This window comes from Thamnophis elegans, chromosome 1 (genome assembly GCF_009769535.1).
Source record: "Thamnophis elegans isolate rThaEle1 chromosome 1, rThaEle1.pri, whole genome shotgun sequence".
NCBI lineage: Eukaryota > Metazoa > Chordata > Lepidosauria > Squamata > Colubridae > Thamnophis > Thamnophis elegans.
In genome coordinates this window covers 182950603-182974509 of record NC_045541.1, presented here as the reverse complement: position 1 = coordinate 182974509, position 23907 = coordinate 182950603, and the positions used below count along the sequence as shown (strand labels likewise).

General features: G+C 42.1%; 1 protein-coding gene and 1 pseudogene across 1 annotated transcript; both read right to left on the bottom strand.

Annotated features, from left to right (window-relative positions):
• Positions 1-14647: 14647 nt before the first annotated feature.
• LOC116506812 (vomeronasal type-2 receptor 26-like) lies at positions 14648-23630 on the bottom strand. Its single transcript, XM_032214731.1, has 6 exons — positions 23593-23630; positions 22563-22854; positions 21313-22149; positions 18616-18834; positions 18062-18191; positions 14648-15543 (listed from the first exon to the last, which is right to left on the bottom strand). The coding sequence occupies exons 1-6, from the start codon at positions 23628-23630 to the stop codon at positions 14648-14650; spliced, it is 2412 nt and encodes an 803-aa protein (XP_032070622.1).
• On the bottom strand, positions 16999-17475 carry LOC116523497 (annotated as a pseudogene).
• Positions 23631-23907: the final 277 nt, after the last annotated feature.

The window sequence follows — 23907 nt, the reverse complement described above, 5'->3', positions numbered from 1 at the left end:
TGTCACAAAAGCAACTGCTTATGAAGGCTCCTGGATTGGGGCTGAAAGGCAAAAAAAATGGAAGTGGTATGCTCAATCCAATAATTGGGTAGACCAGGTTGCCCTGACAAAAAACATTTAATGTTTCCCCTGGTATAGCCGACAAAGGGAGGAAAGCCCATAGCTTAGAGGTCAATACATCTACCTAATATGCAAGTAGCCCGGGTTCTAATCCCAGAAGGGTATGGCTAGCTGATGAGAGCTAAATAGCTTGAAATAGATCTGTACTAGTTTCCCTTTATAACTTTGTTGGTAAAACATAAATTCAACACAAAAATGGTTTGTCCCAAAATCGATTGCCTGAGAAGGATCCTGGATTGGTCCTGAAAGACAAAAATGAAAATGGAAGCAGTACACTCCATCCCATAAATGGGTAGACCAGGTTGCCCTGGCAAAAAAAAATCCTTGCTCTCAATTTCATTGGTTTTATAGGAAATATGGCTAAACTCAGCATAGCTCTTCATACCTTTCCCTTCCTTCAGGCCACCATAGTTTCCACCAAATCTGTACAGCACAAAATAATTGCCCTTCCTTCTTTCAGGTTCTTTTGGGAGTCTCCCCTCAATTCCCCCCATCCATGACTTTCTGTTCCAGATGGCAAATGGAAATAGAGGTTCTGCAACACTCTGCCAAGGGCTTCTTCTGAATAGTTTGCTCCAGAGGTGGTATTCAGCCAGTTCTGACCGCTTCTGGCAAACAAATAGTGAAAAATTTGAGTAGTTTGGAGAACCAGCAAATACCACCTCTGGCTTGCCCTGCCCCCATCTATCCTCTGCCTCCCAAATCACAGATGATCTGAGTCCCAGCTGATTGGCTGGGTCTTCTTATGTTGCCTTGCACCAGAGAATGGAGCTTGAAAGCAGGTTAGTGGAGTGGGGAGGGAATGGGGATTTTACAGTATCCTCCCCCCGGAATTGGGTGAAAATGGAGATTTTACAGTATCCTTGCCCTGGAGTGGTGTTGGAATGGATATTTTACAGTATTCTTCCCCTGGGGTGGTGTTGGAATGGAGATTTTACAGTATCCTTCCCCTGGAGTTGGGCTGAAATGGAGATTTGACATCATCTTTGCCCTGGAGTGGGATGGAAATGGAGATTTTGCAGTATCCTTTTCCTGCCACACCCACTAAGCCATGCCCACCAAGCCACACACACAGAACTGCTAGGAAAAAATTGAATTCCACCATTGGTTCGCTCAATTCCTCTGCCAAATACAACTGTTTTGGTATTTGATATATTAATTTGCAAATACATTCAACAAGTATGTATTTCAAATCTAGGAAACAATTATTTTGACTTCTGAGAAAACATTTATTGTCATTCATGCTTCTTTCCTTTCTTCCATTCATCCCTTTGTCCTTCCTTCTTCATCAATAAAAAGTAGTAACAATTAGCAGGGACAGAAAAATATTGTTAATATCTACTTTTAATATCTACTATTGTTATTATCTTACATCTTCATAAAGTATTTTTAAATTAATAAAGAGAAAAACGATGTGGATTATTTGAATTCTATAATTTATTTTAAAAGAACTAGTAATCAGTTGAATGAAAAAATTAATAAGAAATTCAGCAAACTTTCAGTGAACTATGGAAACAAACGTGCTTAAAAATAATGATAGTAAATCCACCCCAACATATTTTCTTAGACACTTTTGATTCAAATAAATCCATCATTTTGGAAAGGAATATTTACATCTTTAACGTCCAGATTTATTTCCAAAATGATCAACTCAAGGGGAACGACTCAGAAGAGGATCTGGATTGGGGTGAACAAACTCGTACTCAATCCTGACAAGACTGAGTGACTGTGGATGTTGCCCCCGAGGGACAGTCCAGACAGCCCATCCTTGATTCTGGGGGTGTGTGTGAAAACTTACACCCCTCAGAGAGGGCCCGCAATTTGGGAGTCCTCCTGGATTCACAGCTGACACTGGAACACCATTTGTCTGCTGTGACCAGGGGGACCTTTGCCCAGGTTCGCCTGGTGCATCAATTGCAGCCCTACTTGGATCGGGGGGCACTCCAAACGGTCACTCACACCCTAGTCACCTCAAGTCTGGATTACTGCAACACGCTCTACATGGGGCTACCCTTGAAAAGTGTTCGGAGATTGCAACTAATGCAGAATGCAGCCGTGCGAGAGATACTGGGTGTACTTAGGTACACCCACGTTACACCGATCCTCCGCGAGCTGCACTGGCTACCTATTGGTCTCTGGATGCAATTCAAGGTGTTGGTTATTACCTTTAAAGCCCTACAAGGCTTAGGGCCAGCATACCTGCGAGACCGCCTACTGCCACACTCCTCCCAACGGCCGCTGAGATCCCACAGGGTGGGCCTCCTTCAGATGCCGTCAGCCAGACAATGCTGGCTGGCGGCTCCCCAGAGGAGAGCCTTCTCTGTGGATGCTCCGACCTTTTGGAACGAGCTACCCCCAGAAATCCGGACCTTACCCACTCTCATGGCCTTCAGAAAAGCTGTTAAAACATGGCTATTCTGACAGGCCTGGGGCTGTTGACCTCATTGTTGAGATCCAGCCCCGATCTTAACGAATTTATGCATGTTGATTTTAACCTGTTTTTATTTTCATTTTTTATTATTTCTTTTTCTTTTGTTGTAAGCCGCCCAGAGTCCTCCGGGATTGGGCACCCTATAAATTGATTAAATAAATAAAAATAAATAAGAGAAAATTAAAAAAATAAAATAAAATGTAAGTGACTGTTTCAGATTAACAGATACTTTGTAATGGTTTGCATCATCTGATTATTTCATGGGAAAGCCCTTTCCTCATTTCATATTTTAAAGAAAGCTGATAAAAAAAAAGTCCAAAAATCAAAAAAAAGTTCTCAGAAACTACATTAGTCAGAGATTCTTGGGTCTCATTATGTTTTCTCTACAATTTAGATCGGGTCTCAGTAGAATAATATAACATTTGGGGAAAAAGATGCAAGCCAAGAGACCAGCCCCAGATGCTAAGATGGAGAAGATTTCCACGGCCACCATAGACTTTCCTTTGGTGCTCAGATAGGTGGGGATGAAGGTGATCCAAACACTGCAGAAGATCAGCATGCTGAAAGTAATGAACTTGGCTTCGTTAAAGCTGTCAGGCAAGTTTCTAGCCAGAAAGGCCACAGTGAAACTCACAAGGGCCAGAAAACCCAGGTAGACAAGGACAGTGTAAAACATTAAAGCTGAGCCTTCCTTACATTCCAAGATGGCCTCTCCAGTCAAGGAGTGGAAATCAAAATTGGGAAATGGGGGAGTGGTTATCAGCCAGGTGGCACAAAGAATTGCCTGGATCAGGGGACAGCCTAATACAATGAAGTTGGTCAGTGGTTTTCCTAAGAATTTCCTAGCCCTGTTTCCTGGCTTGGTGGCCATGAAGGCCAGAACCACCATGACAGTTTTTGCCAAGACAGAGGAAACCGCAAGGGAAAACAGAATGGCAAAGGCTGTTTGTCGGAAGAGACAGGTGAGCATCCGAGGTCGCCCAATGAAAAGGAAGGAGCAGAGAAAGCAGAGCAGGAGAGAGACTAGGAGGATGTAGGTGAGATCTCGGTTGTTGGCCTTGACAATTGGCGTGTCATGATGTTTATGGAAAACCACCAGGACTGCAGATGTGGTCACAGAGAGAAAAAGAGCAAGAGAAACTAAGATGTATCCCAGAGTCTCTTGATAGGAGAGGAAGTGGAGCATCTTGGCAATGCAGTGGTCCTTGTCTTTGTTGGGATACTGGTCTTCTGGACAGGGGTCACAGTGAGCTGCATCTGAAATCAAGAGTCATTTTGTATTTCATGATGGATCAAAAAGGGTTAATCATCCTTTACTGATGACCCTGATGACAGGTTAGCTAGAGACAAGGATGTTTTCACCTCTTTGGCTCAAATTCTCTGCTTTGTGTTTTGCAATTACACTTTCAGGATTTTGTTGCAGAGGAGAATACACAGATATAGCTGGATATAACTTCTCATTCCACAACAGGTCTATCAATTATCTGGGACTGAACAATGATATTCTAGATAATAAATAATAGAGCTTGAACCTCACACTCCTTCATGAAAAGATTTGTAGTGGGATTTCCCAATGGGTTGTAAGAGAAGGAGTAGAAAGTCAAGGAGGTAACACATGAAGAGCACCAAGGACTCCTCAACACATGAATTGTGTCCCAAACTACCTTGCGTTAAATTGCTGAGCAGTGGGACAGGTTGTCTCCTAAGGACAACCTCAGGACAACCCTGAGACAGGTGGCCTGGGGTGGGAGGTGGGCAGGACAGTTTAGATCCATAAAATCAGAATTTCTGCTGAAAAACATGACTATGTTGAAGAATGTCAATTTATGAAAAATAAGATCAAAATTGATATTTGCTTCTACTGAGTGGTTTCCTGGATCTTAGAAGATCTACATTAAAAGTTTGTTCTACCTGTCTGATTAGAAATGGTCCCTTCTGGACAAGGGTCGCATCGATAGCAGCAGACCTGCTCTCCCTCTGGAACACTCCTCTTCTCTCCTGCATGGCACCTCTTCATGGCACATCGGCCAAAAGGCACTTTCTGAAAGAGAATAAAGAGATGCTTGAGATGGCAAAAGCAACAAACATGCTTCACTGATTCATTTGTACATTTCTGTTTCCATTATCAAAATGTCTTCAAAAGAAATGGTTAACTGGGCTCTAGCAGAAACTTGGAAAAGGCACAGGGAGATTAAGGCCCATTCCTTTCCAGACCACCAATGGATGCTGGAGATTGTAACTGGGGCTTGACATGCAATAGAAGGGTCATGAATTGAGCTATAGCTTTTCTGAAGGAAACACTGATGGAGATCCAACTGAATGGGAATGGTCCATGGAAACCACTATTGGCTGCTCCATCTGCTTCCTGAGTATAAAGTAGAATTTCTTCCTAATCTCAAATCTTTTGGATCTGTCACAAATCAGACCTCAAATATGTTAAATGCAAAGTAGTTTTGTCATCAAATGGTTGCCAAAGTTTTGATTCAGTAACCTGTTCTCCAGTAAGGGAGATGTTTTGAATCCCCAGAAGAGAATGACTCTTTTGCTGCATTTATTTTAACTTCCAGCTCACCGTTTTTGTCCAGACAATTGCATCAGAGTTAATGTTGAAATCCTGGCCTGGGGGAGCCTCAGGTTCTACCTGTCCAACTTTCCTGTGGACTAAAGATAGATTGTGGAGAAGAACCCAGTTGAGAAGATCATAATGAGTAGATCCCAGTCCACTTTCTGAGAAGGAGATTTCATCACCAGCACTGTTGTTGAAGTGGACCTTCCTCAAATAGGGAAGAAGCTGAACGAAAAGAAATTGGAATAACTGGTTTCTATCATTGTGTGATGGCCCTCATATTAGGGGATTCGTATCTATCTGAGAATCTAGAGGAGTTTTCTTGTTGAAGCAATGTAGAATAACATCAATTTTTTAACTACTTCCCCTACAAAAGTTTCTCTTTTGAATTGGCCATTTGTATTACAGCTACTTCAGCTGCAGTTTTTATCAGAATGGTGTCTACATACAAATATGTCAAATTCAAAATTCTTTGTATGATCTTGCTTCAGTGATACTAGGCTCTTTTTAAATGTTGACTTTGGCCCAAAGTCTTGAAAATGAGTAATGCATTTTAGGAACGATTAAATCATTTCTACCACATCGGTGTAGAATCCCAGTGACTTTCTCTAGCTGAAAATCAAGGAAAGCAGAATGTGGGAACAAGATATGACCAAGTGGGGCCATGTGAAGGAATTTCCTGCCCCAGTTTGTTATTCTACTGTCCAGGAGAGACCCAAGGTTTAGCATTTGATGCCGAATTATGTGCTTGCTTATTCCCTTCTTGCCATTTTCTTCCATTAATGGATCAATTGTTTCCTTGATTTTTTTCTTCTTTTTTAAATGTTGAAATAAGGTTTTTTTATTTTTTTGTACTTTTGTAAAGGTTTTGTAAAAGGAAAAGTTCCTTTTAATATGCCAATTAGCAAACATTCCTTCTTTATTTCTGTTTTGCTAATACTCCCTTCACTCTGCTAAGGATTTGTTTTCCACACATTGCCTGCCCTAATTTGTGGCTTCACTGGCCAAAGAGATCCGTTCTTTAGCCTTTTAGGCAGAAATAAAAAACATCTGATGAATTTCAGACTAGGTTGAGTCCAGTTCTGTGTGGTAAATTTGACAAAGGTTGCTTGGACACAACAAGCTGTTCAGTACAACACGTTGCAAACTAAAGACACGAGGAAGGTCACACAGCATGCTAAGCCATAGAAACACAAACCAAGGTTAAAATCAACTGAGTTTAGTATCTTTTTAAAAAGTAGTACAAGATTGGAAAATGAGGAGAGATCTGCACCACAGAATCACCAAAAGTCAGGCATGATGGATAACATCATCATCATCAAGGGTACATCCATAAGGAAACTGAGGTGGTTCTGCAAATGTGCCTACTAGGAATGTTGAAGCATCTTGGAAAATTGCCATCTTGTTCTATGTTCTCTCTTGCTCCTGGATGGTGCTTCCTCCCTGGAATGTCCACTTTATGAAACTCAGGCAACCCTTGAAGACCTTTGAAGAACTTTTAGGAAGGTCTTTCCTACAGGAACCTCATGGGCAACTGGCTTGGATTATTTCTCTTCTCCCCTCCCCCTCTCTCAACAAAATATTTTGTTTAATTCACTTTACTGTTGTTTTCTGCTTAAATACTGTTTCAGTCTTGTTTGATTCAGTAATATGATGCCATGCATATATTTGATGAAAGAAATACAAATTGTGAGTTTCCTATTTAAAGGTGATGATGATGATGATGATGATGATGATGATGATGATGATGATGATGATGATGATTGCAAAAAATACCTTTTATGACTGGACATTGGATCACTCTTGATAATCTTCCATTTATTACTTCCTATTCTGCTCTCAGTTACTTTGTGTTTTTGTTAATAATTGCTGTTTTAATCTGGTTTGATGCAGAATTGATGCAGTGACATGATGCCATAGAATTGTTTAATTCAAGAAAAACACCTGGGGATCTTCCTCTCTAAGCATCTGTGTCCTGTATTAAAAACCTTTATCCAGTCCAAGGAATGGACTGGGCCAAAAAAAAACAACTCACAGAAATTACCTGCCATGACTGGACATTTGAGATCCTCTTTCCAATCCTCATCATGGCTGGTTGCCCTCTGGATCCATGCATGGCATGTAACGCGTGTGCCACAGCATAAATGGCATTGTAGATGTTGTAACTTTCCCCTGTCATGCTTGTTTCAAACACGTAAGATGGCAGATTCCGTATATCCTCCTTTCCTGTACATGGTTTCATCCCCTTTGGAATTTTTCTGCCTGATTTGTAGATCTTGCAGTAAAAGACAAATTCCCACCACTTTGGGAGAAAAATGTCCCCTTGTGGGTTCAAAGGGTCTAAAGACAGGAGAAAACGTCTGAACTCTGAGACATCTCTGGTGTGGTCCCTAAAATGCAAAGCTCCATGGAAGGGCTTTATACTTTTCAATAAGTATTGAGGTTTCAACACATTAAATTTCCAACTGGATGTAAAGATCCAGACTTTCAGAAATGATGCATTTCTCTCGGTTTCATAAGTAAACATAAGCGCCTGTACATTTGTAATAGTATTGGAATCTGCAAACAAAACAATCACTTCACCTATAGACCACGTGTTAAAAATTTGAAGTAATTTCGAATCTGGAGTAGCAGCAAAATCAAATTTCATAATTTCAGTGAAGGCCAGGCAGATCTCCTTCTTCTTCAGCATTGGCACCAGAGAGGAGATGAAATGTTCTCCACTGTCATTTTCAGGGGCCACCAGCCCAACCCAGTTCCACTGGAAATACATGAGCAGCTGGGCTATACCCACGTACTGAGGAAATTCCCTGGGATTAATCTGGAAGAAGGACGGATAAACTCTTCTGCCTCCCTGAGTGAACTCAGAGCCAACACCGAGCTGGAGAAAAGGAGAATCTTCTTGAAAAGACAAAGGACATTTTAATGCTGATTTTAAGGGTCCCCATTGTGTGATTTATTGCCCCACCAGTCCACTTCGAGTGGAAGGTTTCATCTTCCTCCCTTCTTAGGAAGAGCCGCCAGTTACCAGTTTTGACTGGTTGTGGTAGATCAGAAGTCAAAGGAACCAAACATCTACCTGACATAGAGAATAAACTGCATTGAAAGGTGTAGAAAGATGATCAACTTCTATGAAAGTTAGGAAGTACTTCTTCTTTCAGAATTTTCAGAGCTGAGGTGGCGCAGTGGTTAAATGCAGCACTGCAGGCTACTGCTAGATCAGCAGTTCAGCGGTTCAGATCTCACCGGCTCAGGGTTGACTCAGCCTTCCATCCTTCCGAGGTGGGTAAAATGAGGACCCGGATTGTTGGGGGCAATATGCTGACTCTCTGTAAACCGCTTAGAGAGGGCTGAAAGCCCTATGAAGCGATATATAAGTCTACTGCTATTGCTATTGCTATAATTATATCAATATCTCTTTGTGGTTATATAAAAATGTATCCTCATATATAAAATCCAGAAATCAATTCAAATACAGGATGGATTATTTCAATCATATATCCCTGCTATTTGCTTTCACACTTGGCTTTTATCTGTTTGTCTACTCAATATTGTATCTCCCCACTTACCTGTGGGATCTTGAAGATGCTGAAGATGGAGGCCATCTGCCTTGAGGATTTGGGGTTTTCACCCCCAATGATGGAGAGAAGGGTGTCCTGCCTGTCACATTTATAACCTGGAACCATTCGGCCTCGTGTGGAGAGCAGGGAGAGGCTGTGTGAGGAAATCTGCCTGTGAAACTTGCTATTCTGATAAAAGTGGAAGCCAAGAGTGATGTTGGGCAGGAGATCCAGATCCTTGTTCACCTCCATGACAGTAAACACCAAGGCTAGGGAGTACTGGTAGTTTGGGGGTGTGACTCTGTAATGAAAAAAATATTGGGGATCATTGTATTTTGTGTGCTGTTGAAGTTGGCATTGCCTTTTTTGGATGTCCTTGGAAGAGAAAGTAACAAATTTAATTGGGTTTTTTTTGGGGGGGGGGGTGTTAAGGATGTTCCTTGACTCAACTTGGGTGGATTTCTGAGTAAAGAGAAAATCCAGGTCTTTCTTATCTCAGATCATTTACACACACACCCTGTTCTCCCTCCTTCCTTCACTTGGTCTGAAATCCTCCCCAGTTGCTCTTCTTCATCCCTAATCATTTTTTCCCTCTCCCGGAGCAGCTTCTTCAGGTCTGAGCAAAAGACTCCAGTGAGGGTCAAAACACAGACTCACTAAGGGCCATTATTCATGAGCTCTGCTGATTCCTATCCTATTTCTTGAATTTGCCTCTTTATTGAGACAAGGACTAAGATCTGAAGATCCCCAGAATGAGTATTTCTTAAAAGAGGCCCTGAATCCAAAGGAAAGAAAATAATCACCTACATCTTTCCCCTTCAGATGAAACTTACGTGACTTTATTACCTAGATGGAATGGGTCCTTTTGAAAATCTGGGATTCTGGACATCAAAGATGTGAGCAGGGCCAAATTCCCTCCAATAATCAGATCACCAGGCCTGTAAAATTCCCATGGATATCGAAAGTTAAACAATTTTTGGGATGCAAATACGGTTTGAATCTCCTTAGCAGCAATTGAGCGAAGGAGCCAGAGGAGGAGCAGCAGCAGGAGAGGCAGCCCAGTCATTCTTCTCACCTTCCCTCCTAGATCAAAAATCAAGGTTTGTGCAGAAGCTGAATTGCAGGGAGCACTTGAAATCTCAGCAGAGTTTTAACACAATAGACAGCTTTGGTGCCTTCTAGATGGCCCCAGGACAAATTTATCTGCTGTCTCTTTGTAGTAACACATTTGTATTATGTCACTTTATTTCTTCTTATCTGTCATATTCTGAAATTAAACTATGTGCTGTATTTTATACTATTTAATGATAAGGTTGCAAGACTAATCAATCAATAAAATACTGTATCAACCATTCTTTCTCTTACCTGTCTTTGTGCTTTGATACGAAGGCCAGCTGAGTCTCACCAAACCCTGGAGTTAGCTCTATGATAGACAAGGTAAGGTCTCCCAGCAGTGTGAGAATGTAGAACATATATTCGAAAGCAGAATTAACCTTGGAAATTTTTTCTGGATTGAAATCCACAGGGGATACAATACGAATTACTGTTCTTCTGATAATTGCAAGGAAAAGCCATTATCCTACCCACTGAGCAATAGATGTTGTTTGTACATCAGATAAGAAAAAACATGTTTGTGTCCCCTGTAGCTAATCCACAGAGCAGATGGACTTGAGAATCAAAGTGAAGTAAACTTGTTGCCCTATCTGAAAGTGAACATCTGCATAGAAGATGGAGTTTGATCTGCATCATAGTATGCTCAGACAGAATGGGTGCTGATGGGGCAGGGTGGCAGTCAGCTGTACCCTAGTAAGGGTGAGCAATCATGCCAACATTTAGGTGGAATAAGAGGTTTAGTTATATCCACAAGACAGAGGATGGAATGGATGGATTGATGAAGTTTATATCTCATGCAAAGTGATTCTGAGCAGCATACAACAGTCCAGTAAAATTGTTAATAAAGAAGACAATCATTGCTTAAAACCTTTATACAGCATTTATTAAAAAGAATTGAAATTATCAGGGTCCCCAAGGCTACTAGCATGACCAGTTCTGAGGGAACTTCAGAAGCTCAGGAGTGATGAGGCCACCAATGCAGCTCAGCAAGCAAAGGTATAATGAGACCTACCAGAAACATAACTGCTCTTGCTAATGCAGTTTTCACCAGCTGAAGTTTCTGGATACTCTTCAAGGGAAGGCCCATATGGAACACATTGCAATAGTCCAACCGAGAGGTGATTAGGGCATCCTTTGTCCTAGAATGGGTGCAACTGGCACATAAAAAATGTTGTGAAAAGGCCCTTCTAGCCTTAACTGCCACTTGATCCTCAAGCAGGAGTTGTGAGTCCAGGAGGACCACAAAGCTCTCACAGGGACTTTTTGGGGCAATGCAACACCACCCAGCACCATAGATGATGTAGTCCTAGAATTAGAGATCCCCCAAACCCAAAGCCACTCAGTCTTGCTGGGGTTCCTTAGAAGCCTGTTTTTCCCCATGCAGACACTCATAGCCTTCAGATAGCAGGACAGGACATGAACAACACTGCTTTATTTGCCAGAAGCACCGATGTTCAATTGGATGTCATTAGCATTTTGAGTATACCTCACCACATGGAGATGGATGAGGTTACCCTGGGGTCTCATGCAGATGTGGAATAGGAGAGGGGCCAGCACTGGCCTCTGTGGCACCTCATGGTGGAGTCCTTAGTCGCCACCTGGAATACAGCGGCGGCGGGGGCTCTAAACCGGATTGCGCCTTTGCGACCTCTCCGAGGCAGTGGATCCAGGAGGACCCCTTGGTTCACCGAGGAACTCCGGGACATGAAGCACCAAAAGAGACGCCTAGAGCGCCGCTGGAGGGCCAGTGAATCTGAGTCAGACCGAGCACTGATGAGAGCCTTTATCAGAGCCTATCTCGTGGCAATATGGACGGCGAAATGTTCGCATTTTGCCGCCCTTATTGCATCCGCTGAATCGCACCCAGCCGCCTTGTTTAGAATAACCTGCTCCCTCTTGAAAGGGAGGGATGCGGATGACCCTTTACAAGGTAGAGCTGAGGAATTTGTTCAGTATTTAACGGATAAAGTTGCTCGGATTCGGACAGAGCTGGACTCCAATTGCACGGTAGCAGCCGAGGTACTGGGGGAAGGTCTTGAGCATATTTTATGGATTGAGTTTCAACTTGTCTCTCCTGAGGAAGTGGACAAGGCCATGAGAGCGGTGAGTGCCTCCACCTGTATACTGGACCCGTGCCCCTCCTGGCTGGTCTCGACCAGCAGGGAGGTGACACGCGGCTGGATCCAGACGATAGTTAACACCTCTCTCTGGGAGGGAATTTTCCCGCTCCTCCTAAAGGATGCAGTGGTGAGACCCCTCCTGAAGAAACCATCTCTTGACCCAGCCATTTTGAGCAACTATCGTCCAGTCTCCAACCTGCCCTTTGTTGGGAAGGTTGTTGAGAAAGTGGTGGCCTCTCAACTCCGACCGAGTGGCTACTGATGTTCCCTCCCAAAGATTGGCCAAGTATTCCATCTCTCAGGCTGGGGGTTGAAATTATATGCCCCTCAGAGAGGGTTCGCAATTTGGGAGTCCTCCTGGATCCCCAGCTGACTTTAGAACACCATTTGTCGGCTGTGACCAGGGGGACCTTTGCCCAGGTTCGCCTGGTGCACCAATTGCGACCCAATCTGGATCGGGAGGCCCTTCAGACAGTCACTCATGCCCTTGTGACCTCAAGACTGGATTACTGTAATGCGCTCTACATGGGGCTGCCCTTGAAGAGTGTTCGAAGACTTCAGCTAGTCCAGAATGCAGCCGCGCAAGCGATCGTGGGTGCACCCAGGTACACCCACGTTACACCTATCCTCTGCGAGCTGCACTGGCTACCCATGTCTCCGGACTCGCTTCAAGGTGCTAGTCGTTACTTATAAAGCCCTACATGGCATCGGACCTGGGCACCTGAGAGACCGCCTCCTGCCAATTACCTCCCATAGACCGATCAGATCGCACAGACTAGGCCTCCTCTGGATCCCATCTGCCAGCCAATGTCGGCTGGCAACTCCCTGGGGGAGAGCCTTCTCTGTTGCAGCTCCAGCCCTCTGGAACGAGCTCCCCGTGGAGATCCGGACCCTTACTACTCTCCCGGCCTTCCGCAAAGCCACTAAGATCTGGCTGCTCCCGCAGGCTGGGGGGCTGTTGAAATAGCCAGCCCCACTCTAACTATGAATGTTGTCTATTTTAAATTGTTGTTTGTCTATTTGTCTATTATCCCCTTCCTTTGTTTATTGTAAGCCGCCTGGAGTCCTTTGGGTGTGGGCAGCATACAAGACCAATAAAATACAAAAAAAAAAAAAAAATACAAATACACATAAAGAAGCTCCAGGATGTGATCTCTCCTCCACAATTGCCATTGAGTCAGTTAAGACAAGGATGGACACAGTATCTTAGCTGTTCCTAGCACTTCATTCTTCTGGGCCTATAACTCTACTGTTGTTCCTGGGATCTGCTGGAGCTCCTTTACCAGTTTAGGAGTCACCGCCCAAAATACCCCTATCACTAGGACCACTTTCACCTTGATTTTCCAGATCTTCTCCAGTTCATCCTTTAGACCCTGGGACTTTTCCAGTGTCCTATCCTCCTTCTTCCCGATCTTGCTGTCATTTACAGATACTGATTAACAGAGTTGGAAGGGACCTTGTAGGTCATTGGATCCAACACACCACCCAAGCAGACCTTACACCATTTTTGACAGATGGAAGTCCATTCTCTTCTTGAAAGCTTCCACTGATGAAGCTCCCACAACTTCTAAAGGTAACTTCTGGCCATTGGACACTGCTTCATCTATCCCCACCTCTGTCTACTTCTCCATGAACTCTATGTCTGGTTCATTGGCCAGGACCTGCCTGTCTGATTTGATCTGGAAATCCCAGAGGATCTCAGCCCTATTATTCTCCACAACTTTGTGTGGAATATCACAACTGTGTTTTAGAAGGTTTAGCCCATACACTGTGCTTATGTTCCTGTTCCAACTACTTGGTATACTGTCCCTGCCTGCATCTTATACCCTGTTACTTTATGTATTGGATTCTCTCTGAGGCTGGATGCAATATTGAGGTGTGATCTACCCAATATATAATAGGGATCCATATCCATTGAGTTGGAAACAACGCATGGAATTCTATGGGCCAGATCTCTCCACACCTTCTGATCCTGCATTACATTTTTGAGCTGTTTTATGCCCCAGCTGCTGTCACTTTTTTAAGTGTCCAGCCATGGCATTTTTTGGTGGCCTGTTTTACTTTTACCACTAACTCTTCCAAATATAACTGTTTTCTCCAGTGAATTTCCCTACATGATATGACCAAAGTAAGTGAGACTCCATTTCATAATTTCCTTCCAGCATCATGGCTGGTGTTATGTGTTCCAGTGCTTGCTTGTTAGTCACAGTTACTGTCCAAAAGGTTGTTTAATGTGTTATTCTAATTAGTTAAGCATACCACATCACCATACTGAGACCTAAGCAGAAATGTTTTAATACTCTAAATTGTATCATTCCAAATCTGAAATGCAAATAAAAGGAATTTCAAACAGGAACTAAAATGATGTGTCTTTGGACAAAATTGATTATAAATAAAAATAGCAATAGCACTTATGCTTATATGTCACATGACAGTTCTTTTGGAAGTTTACAGAGTCAGCTAATTACCCCCAACAATCTGGGTCTTCATTTTACTGACCTCGGAATGAAGGAAGGCTGAATTGACCTTGGGAGGCTGAAGATAGAATCCCTGGGAATCAGCAAAATTAGCTGCAATTCTGCATTTTAACTACTGCACCATTAAATATTTCCATGATTTCCAATCATTGGAAGGACAAGCCACTCTCCTATTTCATTATTGTTAAGAAACCACATCAAATTAAAAAAGGGCCAAAGGGCAAAATAAAAGTTACAAGTTTGCATATGAATCAAAGATTCTAGTGCCCCATTATATTTTTTCTCTGGTTCAGATCTGGCTTGAATAGGATAATGTAGCATTTGGGAAAAAAGATGCAAGCCAAGAGACCAGCCCCAGAGGCCAAAATTGAGAAGATCTCCACAGCCACCATGGACTTCCCTTTGGTGCTCAGGTAGGTGGGGAAGAAGGTAATCCAAACACTGCAAAAGATAAGCATGCTAAAAGTAATGAATTTGGCTTCGTTAAAGCTGTCAGGCAATTTCCTAGCCAGAAAGGCGACAGTGAAACTGACCAGGGCCAAAAAACCCAGGTAGGCGAGGACAGCATAAAACATTAAAGCTGACCCTTCATTACATTCCAAGATGGTCTCTCCTACTAAGGAGTGGAAATCTAAGTTGGGAAATGGGGGAGAGGTTGCTAACCAGGTGACACAAAGAACTGCTTGAATCAGGGGACAGGCTAAGACAATGGAGTTGGTCAGTGGTTTTCCTAAGAATTTCCTTGTCCTGTTCCCTGGCTTAGTGGCCATGAAGGCCAGAACCACCATGACAGTTTTTGCCAAAATAGAGGAAACTGCAAGGGAAAAGAGAATGGCAAAGGCAGTTTGTCGGAAGAGACAGTTGAGTGTCCGGGATTGCCCAATGAAGAGAAAGGAGCATAGGAAGCAGAACAGAAGGGAGACCAGGAGGATGTAGGTGAGATCTTGGTTGTTGGCCTTGACAATTGGTGTATCATGATGTTTAAGAAAAATTGCCAGAACTGCTAATGTTATCATGGCGAGAGAAAGTGTGAGAGAAGATACAGCATATCCCAGAGGCTCTTGATAGGCAAGGAAGTGGATCTTCTTGGCAATGCAGTGGTCCTTGTCCACGTTGGGATATTGGTCTTCTGGGCAGGGATCACAGGAAGCTGCATCTGAAATCAAGAGTACTTTACAATATCACGGAATATCAAAAAGGAGAAATCATCCTTCAATATTGATTATCCTGTGGACAGGTTAGCCTGAGACAAGATTGCTTTCACTTCTTTTGCTCAAGTCTTCTGCTTTGTATTTTGCATCGACTCATTTTATTTTTAGATTGAATCTTTCTTTGATCATTTTCATACCATTATTGCTTTTCTAGCCTTCAGGTGCCTTTGACAATCGCTTGACCATTTCCTCTCTGTGGCAGCCCCTCAAATATTTGAAAATTTCTATCATTTCTCCCCGGTCCTTCTGTTTACTAGACTAGCCATGCCCAGTTCCTGTAACCATACTTCATTTGTTTTAGTCTCAAGTCCCCTAATCATCCTGGTTGCTCTTCTCTGCACTTTTTCAAGAGTCTCAACATCTCTTTTATAATTTGGTGAGCAAAACTGGATGCAGTATTCTAGTTGTGGTCTTACTATAAGGCTTTATAGAGTGGTATTAGTACCTTGATCTTAATTGTATCCCTCTGTTAATTGACCTTTCTGCCTGCTGCAACACACTGTTGGCTCATTTTTTTTTCAAAATTTCTATATCTTTAATTTTTTTTTAGCAACAATCCAGCTTTCAAGGTACAATACACATTTAGAAGGCTGAGTTTTTCCACCTTCTGTTTAAGTACCAGCACAATCATGCATAGTACTAGAATCAGTTGTGCGGGAAATGTGTCTCCAAAATTTTATCCAACTAATACTTATTTTTGTAAGATGCATTCTATCATCATTTATAATGGGACCTGATATTCAAAAAAACAGTCAAAATCTCATATCTTTAAGTTTATCTTCAGCACTGATCCCATCCTGTTATAACTAATCCAAGATCCCACTTGTTGAAAGGAGAATGGTTAATTTCTAGCATTACAACTTGATAGTTCTTCAGTGCACAACAAGGCTTCAATCGTTTACCAGTTATTAAATGGTACCTTGGAAAAATATGTTGCAAAGTTGTGTACAGAAAGAGTATATTTGTCACTCATCCACTACCTGTACAATCCCAGTTGCCAAACTTTCTAAATCAGCCAAGACTGTTCTACAAATTTTAGGACAAAAATGCCAGTTAGCACACTCAGAATTAATCCATCTTAGCTTCAGACATTACTATATACCTCAGAAATCTTTAGTCAGCCATGGGCTGTATAGGAAATACCACTGTCTACCATTACGAAAAAAAAATTACACATCACTTCTGTTAGACTCAAGAGAGACAAGACAAGAAGTTTGAGAAAAGATTGGCTGAAAAAAACAAAACAAAACAAAACAAAAAAAATGAAGTACATAAAGTGCTCCTTTAATGGTAGTTTTGGAAGTACAGTCAATCTCAAATTGTACAGTTCACAAGCATGGAGAAAAACAAAGATAACAGACACAAGTTCCAAGTAATTAACGAGTGAAGGAAAATTGAGCTTAACCGAGCACTAGACTAGACTTCCCCCCTGGTGGATTTCTCCTGGATGGTGCTGGGTTACGATTCCTCCCAGCTGCTGGAACTTCTGGGCTAGGAAGAGGTGCAGCTGGTAGGGGCTTTTCTTCACTTGAGCTTGAAGCAGTTTCTTCTGTGTTTTCAGGAGCCTCACTTTCCACACCCTTTGGAATTACAGAGTCACCAGAGCTTGCATCAGAAGAACCTCTCCTTTCAGATCCAACTACCTCAGAATTATCCACAACTTTGTTGGGCTTGGCTTTTGATTTAGCCCAAGATGGTGGATTTTCATCTGGAGTCCCAAAAATGGAATATGCCATCTTGTTCCTTTTTCCTCCTTGTTGATCTTTTGGCAAATCAAACCCTATGTTGAAATTAGAACCACCACCTGGGAGCCAGAGAACCCTGAAGCTACTTCAGCCACTGGGGTCCATCCCCGGGTAAGTAGTGGTGGTGGTCATGATGGGGAAGAAATTGGAGGAAACCGCCTGGGTGCGAAGCCAGCGGAAGATGATATTTCCACGCTCAGCTCCTGGCGGTTACAACTCTGTTGGCTCATATTTAGCTGGTTGTCTACTAAGACTCCAATATCGCTCTCATAGTTACTGCTATTAAGCTTGGTTTCACCCAGTCTGTATGTGTACTTTTGATTTTTTTTCTCGCCTAAGTATAAAACTTCACTTCTCTACATTAAATTTCATTTTGTTAGATAGGGCCCAGTGTTCAAGTCTGTCAAGGTCCATCTTGGTTTAAGGGTTGGACTAGAAAGTCCTGTAGGGAACCCATGAATTGTGCTCTGGAATTACCCTGTACCCTGAGTCCCCTTCGGAGGAAAAGGGCGGCATATAAATACAATAAACTAAATTGCTGAGGAGCAGAAAAGCTGTCTGGGGTGGGGGAGGGATGAAGACAGTTTAGATACATGAATTTAGAGGTTCTGCTGAAAAGCGTGAATTGTTTGAAGAATGTCAATCTACCAAACAATGACAATACATTTGACATTTGCTTTTTTGATACTGGAAGGTCTACATTTAAAGTGTGTTGTACCTGTCTCATTAGAAATGGTTCCTTCTGGACAAGGGACACATTGGTAGCAACAGACCTGCTCACCCTCTGGAACTCTTCTCCTCTCTCCTGCATGGCACCTCTTCATGCCACACCTAGCAATAGGCACCTTCTAAAAGAGAAAAGACAAATACTGTTGGTGGCCCAAACATTGAATATGCTTCTTTTATTGATTTGTTCATTCATGATTCCATTATCTGAGTGTCTTCAAAAGAAATGGTTACATAGGGCACATCACAAATCAAGAAAACCCATAGGGGGGTTAAGGCCAGTGCCATTCCAAACCACCCATGGATACTGGAGATTGGAACTGGGACTCAGCATGCAAAAGAAGACTTATGAATTGAGACATAGTTTTCCTAAAACAAACAATCTAAAACAATTTTTGATCTGTCACAAATCAGACTTCAAACATGTTCTATGTAAAATAAATTTTTCATCAAATGGTTGCCCACAATTTTCTGATAAGGAGGATTTTTGGAATTCCCAGAAGGGAATGAGTCTTTAGGAGGAATTTATTTGACCTTCCAGCTCACCTTTATTGCCCAGACAATTGCATCAGAGTTGATGATGAAATCTTGGTCTTGGGAAGCCCCAGGGTCTATATGTCCAACTTTCATGGGGACAAAAGATAGATTTGGGAAGAGAACGCAGTTGAGAAGATCATAACGAGCAGACCCCAGTCCATCTTCTGAGAAGTATATTTCATCTCCAGCACTGTTGTTGAACTGGACAGTCCTCAAATAGGGAAGAAGCTGAAAGAAAACAGACATTCAGACAATGGAGTAATTTGTTGAAGACAAAAATTGGGGCATCATGGTTTCTATCATTCTTGGGGTGGCCATCATCTTAGGAGATGTGTGTATATCTGAGAATCTAGAAGAGTTTCTTTGGTGGAGATCTGAATAATCAGAAGTAACACAAAACTTCAAAAACTCCTCTTTCACAATGGGCATTTTTATTATGGCTTCTTCAACTGCAGTTCTATGAGAATGATACCTATATACAAAGAATTCAATGTATTATTTCACATAAATAGGAGTGGAACCAATTTCTACCGGAGATAGTGGGTCAATCATATGTCACTGAGATTAAGCTTGCTTGGGATCACATATCCATCATCTGACAAAAATGAAAAAAATAACATATAAATAAATAAACTATAAAAATAGTAATTAAAATAAAAACAAATACAGAGATTAAAAAGGAAAAAAAAAGAAAAGTGGGAGTCAATGGACCGCTATGTCTTTTTCTCCTGTCGGTTTCCATGTTTCTTTACTTCTATTTATTCTCACTATAATGACATTTTTCCTTAATTCTAGGCTGGATCTCTCTTTGATAATCTTCCATCTATTATTTCTTGTCCTGCCTTCAGATGCTCTGGAGATAAATTGAGCCCCTCTTCTCTGTGACAGCCCCTCAATATTTGGAAAGCTGCATTCAGTTCACCCCTAATCTTTCTCTTTGTTGGACTAGAGTTCCAGTTCCCACAACCTCCAAAACTACAAAAGCCAAAAACCCATGTGAATGAAACACTGATGGACACAGGGAATGGGGCATGAGAGAAAGGGCATTGAAGTAGAGAACTAAAAGAAGGATGAGGCATTTGGTGGAACAAGCAAGATGACTCTGAAGCTACAATGGTAGAGTAAGATGTAGTTGATCATTTCTAGCCTTACAAGCCTTCCTGAGATACAGACCAGCTACAGCCATCAGGTCACAAGAAACTCTTTCCTCCCAAGAACTGTGTGATGAAGGAGCAACTCACTCAAATTGAAGTTTACAAGGCTTCAGAAGTATCAAGGCTGGAAGATGTTGAATAAAGGGGGATTAAGCCCTCGAAAATGAACCAAATCACCCAATCCTTAAAAGTGAAGGCTACCAAGGAATGGTGGTTATGCTGCCTTCATAGCTAAAATGGTGGGTAGTTAAAAGAATATAGAGTGAAAAGGCAACTTTTAACATTTAGCACTAATAATAGCACTTAGACTTATCTACCACTTCACAATGCTATACAGCCCTCTCTAAGTGGTTTACAGAGCCAGCCTCTTGCTCTGAACAATCTGGGTCCTCATGTAACCCACCTCAGAAGGATGGAAGGCTGAGTCAATCTTGAGCCTGGTGAAATTTGATCTCCCAAATTGCAGGCAACTGGCAGTCAGCAGATGTAGCCTGCAGTCCTGCATTCTAACCACTACATCACACCGGTTTAGCTATTGTTATGGAATCCAAATGCAGGCTTGAAGCAAATGGTCAAGGCTTAGGGCTGTGTTTATTGTTGACATGAGCATTGGAGGCATTCTCTCCAGAAATAATGGGAGGAACTCCTGCAGAGAACAGGACAAACTCGTATGTATGCATTTCAGAAATGAATTTTACACTACGTTAAGTCCTATTGAGTGTGCTAAAGTTAACAGAGATTGTGTTCATACAACCAGCTCTGCAGCGCAAGAAATGGCAAACTCAATACACTGGTCGACTCACACAAGTCAAGCCATACAGTGTTGGGTTGACAATTTTTCCACTATGTGTTTTGGCGCGCTCCCATAAGCGCTCATGTGTATGAACAATGATTCTGTGCACACACAGAAATGTATGGGTGGGTGGGCAAAGCCTCCCACTGCCACTACTGTAGTACTGGTTCTGCCAAATTGGGCTGAATTGGGAGCAACCCACCACTGAAGCCATAGAAACTAAGCCACAATTAAAATGAACTGAGTTGAGTGTCTTTTTGGAAAGGAGGGCAAGATCAGAAAATGTGGAGGGATCAGGTGTATAGGATTGCAAAGAGTCGGACAGGACTGAATGGATAAGAACATCACCATCATCATAATCACCACCCAGGCTACATCCATAAGGAAACTGAGATGGTTCTGAAAATATACCCACTAGGACAGTTGAAACATCTGGCAGAATCTTGTTCTATGTTATTCTGGGATGATGATACCTCCCTGGAATGACCACTTTATGAAACTCAATCTTTGAGGACCTTTTTCAAAGGGCTTCCCTAAATGGAACCTATGGCCAATGATTTTTTCCCCTTCTACCTTTTTTCAACAAAAACTATATGAAATTCACTTGACAATTGTTTTTTAATTAGTTTCCATTTGGTTTGATGCCAATTATATGCAGTGATATGATGCCATGTGCATTTTATTTCCAGAAATGCACATTGGAAACTTCTTCTTGAAAGATCTATGGACTGGATTAAAAAAAAAAGTCACAGAAATTACCTTCCATGACTGGATATTTGAGATCCTCTTTCCAAGTCTTAGCATGGCTGGTCGCCCTCTGGACTCATACATTGCATGTAATGAATGTGCCAGAGCATAAATGGCATTGTAGATATTGTAACTTTCACCTGCCATGCTTGCTTCAAACATGTAAGCTGGCAGATTCTGCAAATTCTCCTTTCCTGTACAGGGTTTTTTCTCTTTCGGAGGGACCTTGTCTGGTTTGTGGATCTGGCAATCAAAGACCCACTCCCACCATCGTGGGAGAAAGACATTCCTTTGTGGGTTCAAAGGGTCTAAAGACATGAGAACACAACTGAATTCGGAGATATCCCTGATGTGGTCTCTAAAATGCAAAGCCCCGTAGAAGGGCTTTATAGCTTTCAATAGATATTCAGATTTCATCACATTAAATTTCCAATTGGATGTAAGGATCCAGACATTCAGAAATGATTTTTTTGTCAATGTTTCATAAACTAACACAAACAGTTGTACATTTCTGATGGTACTAGAGTCTCCAAATAGAATAATCACTTTGGCTTTAGACCAAGTGTTTAAAATATGGATTCCTTTCGAACTTGGACTATTAGCAAAATCAGAATTCATCATTTGAGTGAAGGCCAGGCAGATCTCCTTCTCCTTGAGCATTGGCATCACAGTTGAGATGAAATGTTCTCCATTGTCATCATCAGGGGCCACCAACCCAACCCAGTTCCACTGGAAATACAGGAGCAGCTGGACTAATCCCATATACTGAGGAAATTCACTGGGATTAATTTGGAAGAAAGAAGGATAAACTCTTCTGTCTCCCTGAGTGAACTCAAAGCCAACACCAAGCTGGAGAAAGTGAGAAACCTCTTTAAAAGACAAAGTACATTTTAATGCTGACTTTAAGGGTCCCCATTGTATGTTTTATTGTCCCAATACTCAGGTTTATCCACTTTCAATGGCAGGCTATGGCAGGCTTGATCTTCCTCCCTTCTTAGGAAGAGCCACCAATTACCTATTCTGCCTGGTTGTGATTGATGAGAAGTCAAAGGAACAAACCATCCACCTGATGCAGAGAATAAACTGAACAGAAAGGTACAGAAACATGATAAACTATGAAAGTCAGGAAGTGCTTCTTCTTTCAGAATTATATCAATATTATTTAGTGGTTATATAAAAATGTATCTTGCAATATAAAATGTGTCCCCCCAACACCTCCTTGGCTTCTGTTGTTTTTCTATTACATATTATATTCCCCTTACCTGTGGGACCTTGAAGAGGCTGAAGATGGAGTCCATCTGCCTTGAGGATTTGGCGTTGTTACCTCCAATGACAGAGAGCAGGGTGTCCTGCCTGTCACATTTGTAATCTGGAACCATTTGGCCTCGTGTAGACAGAAGAGAGAGGCTGTGTGAGGAAACCTCCCTCGGAATCTGGGCATTCTCATAGACCTGGAAGCCAAGTGTGATGTTGGGGAGGAGATCCAGATCCTTGTTCACCTCTATGACAACAAACATCAAGGCCAAGATGTGCTGGTAGTATTGGGGTGTGAGTCTATGGAGAGAGAAATATTGGGGAACATTAAATTTTGTGTGATTTTGTGTGCTGGTGAAGTTGGACTTGCCATTTTTGTGTGTCTTTGGAACCAGAGTTTCATCACTGGAGGCTTTCAAGAAGACATTGGATTTCCATTTGTCAGAAATGGTGTAAGGTCTTCTGCTTGGATGGGGGGGGTTGGTCAAGATGACCTCTAAGATTCCTTCCAAGTCTGTTCATCTGTAATCTCTTTCATTCAGCTTGGATTGATTTGTGAGGAATGAGAAAAGCGTGTCTGTCCATATCTCATATCATTTTATCACCCTCTGTTCTCCCTCCCTTCTTCACTTGGCTGAAGCCCTCCACAATGGGGGGAGAGGCACAGATTTACTAAGATTTACTAAGAGCCATTATGCATAAGCTTTGCTGACTTCTAAACTGAGTGGGTTTTTTTGTAGTACCCCACAGTGGCAAAGAGTGAACTTTTCTTTGAGGGTTTTTTCCTGTGACTTTATGTTCAAAGTAATATTACAAGTCAACTTCTTCACCAGGGCAGTGAGTATCATAGGTGCTGTCCCTCCTAACCTTTAAGTTGTATCTCACTTTTCTCATGAAGAGTTCTGGCAAGTTAGGAAATTCTAGCCTATTTCTCAAATTTTCCTCTTCATTGAGACAAGGACAAAGATCTGAAGATCCCTAGAACAAGCATTTCTTGTCCTAACACTATTTTATTTGGACTAGATGACACATACAAACCTGGTATCACAAAGGTTTGCAACATTATCAGTAACCATCATACACCAACCATCTCCCCTGATGAAATCATTGGAATTTCCAGAGTTCAAGAACAACGATGGCTGATTGGCCCCACAGTTTTGTAGAGGTTTGCAAGAATGAGTCCAGCAAATGCAAATTCATTTATACAATAAACTCAATTGCGAGTACCAACTGCAACCATAACAAATTTTGCTCATGGCCTGACCTATCCATACTGCAACGAGCCCACTCTCGCAAACTCTGTGCAGAACTCAAAAGACGTCAACACCAAGGAGATACTGACTTATACATTGA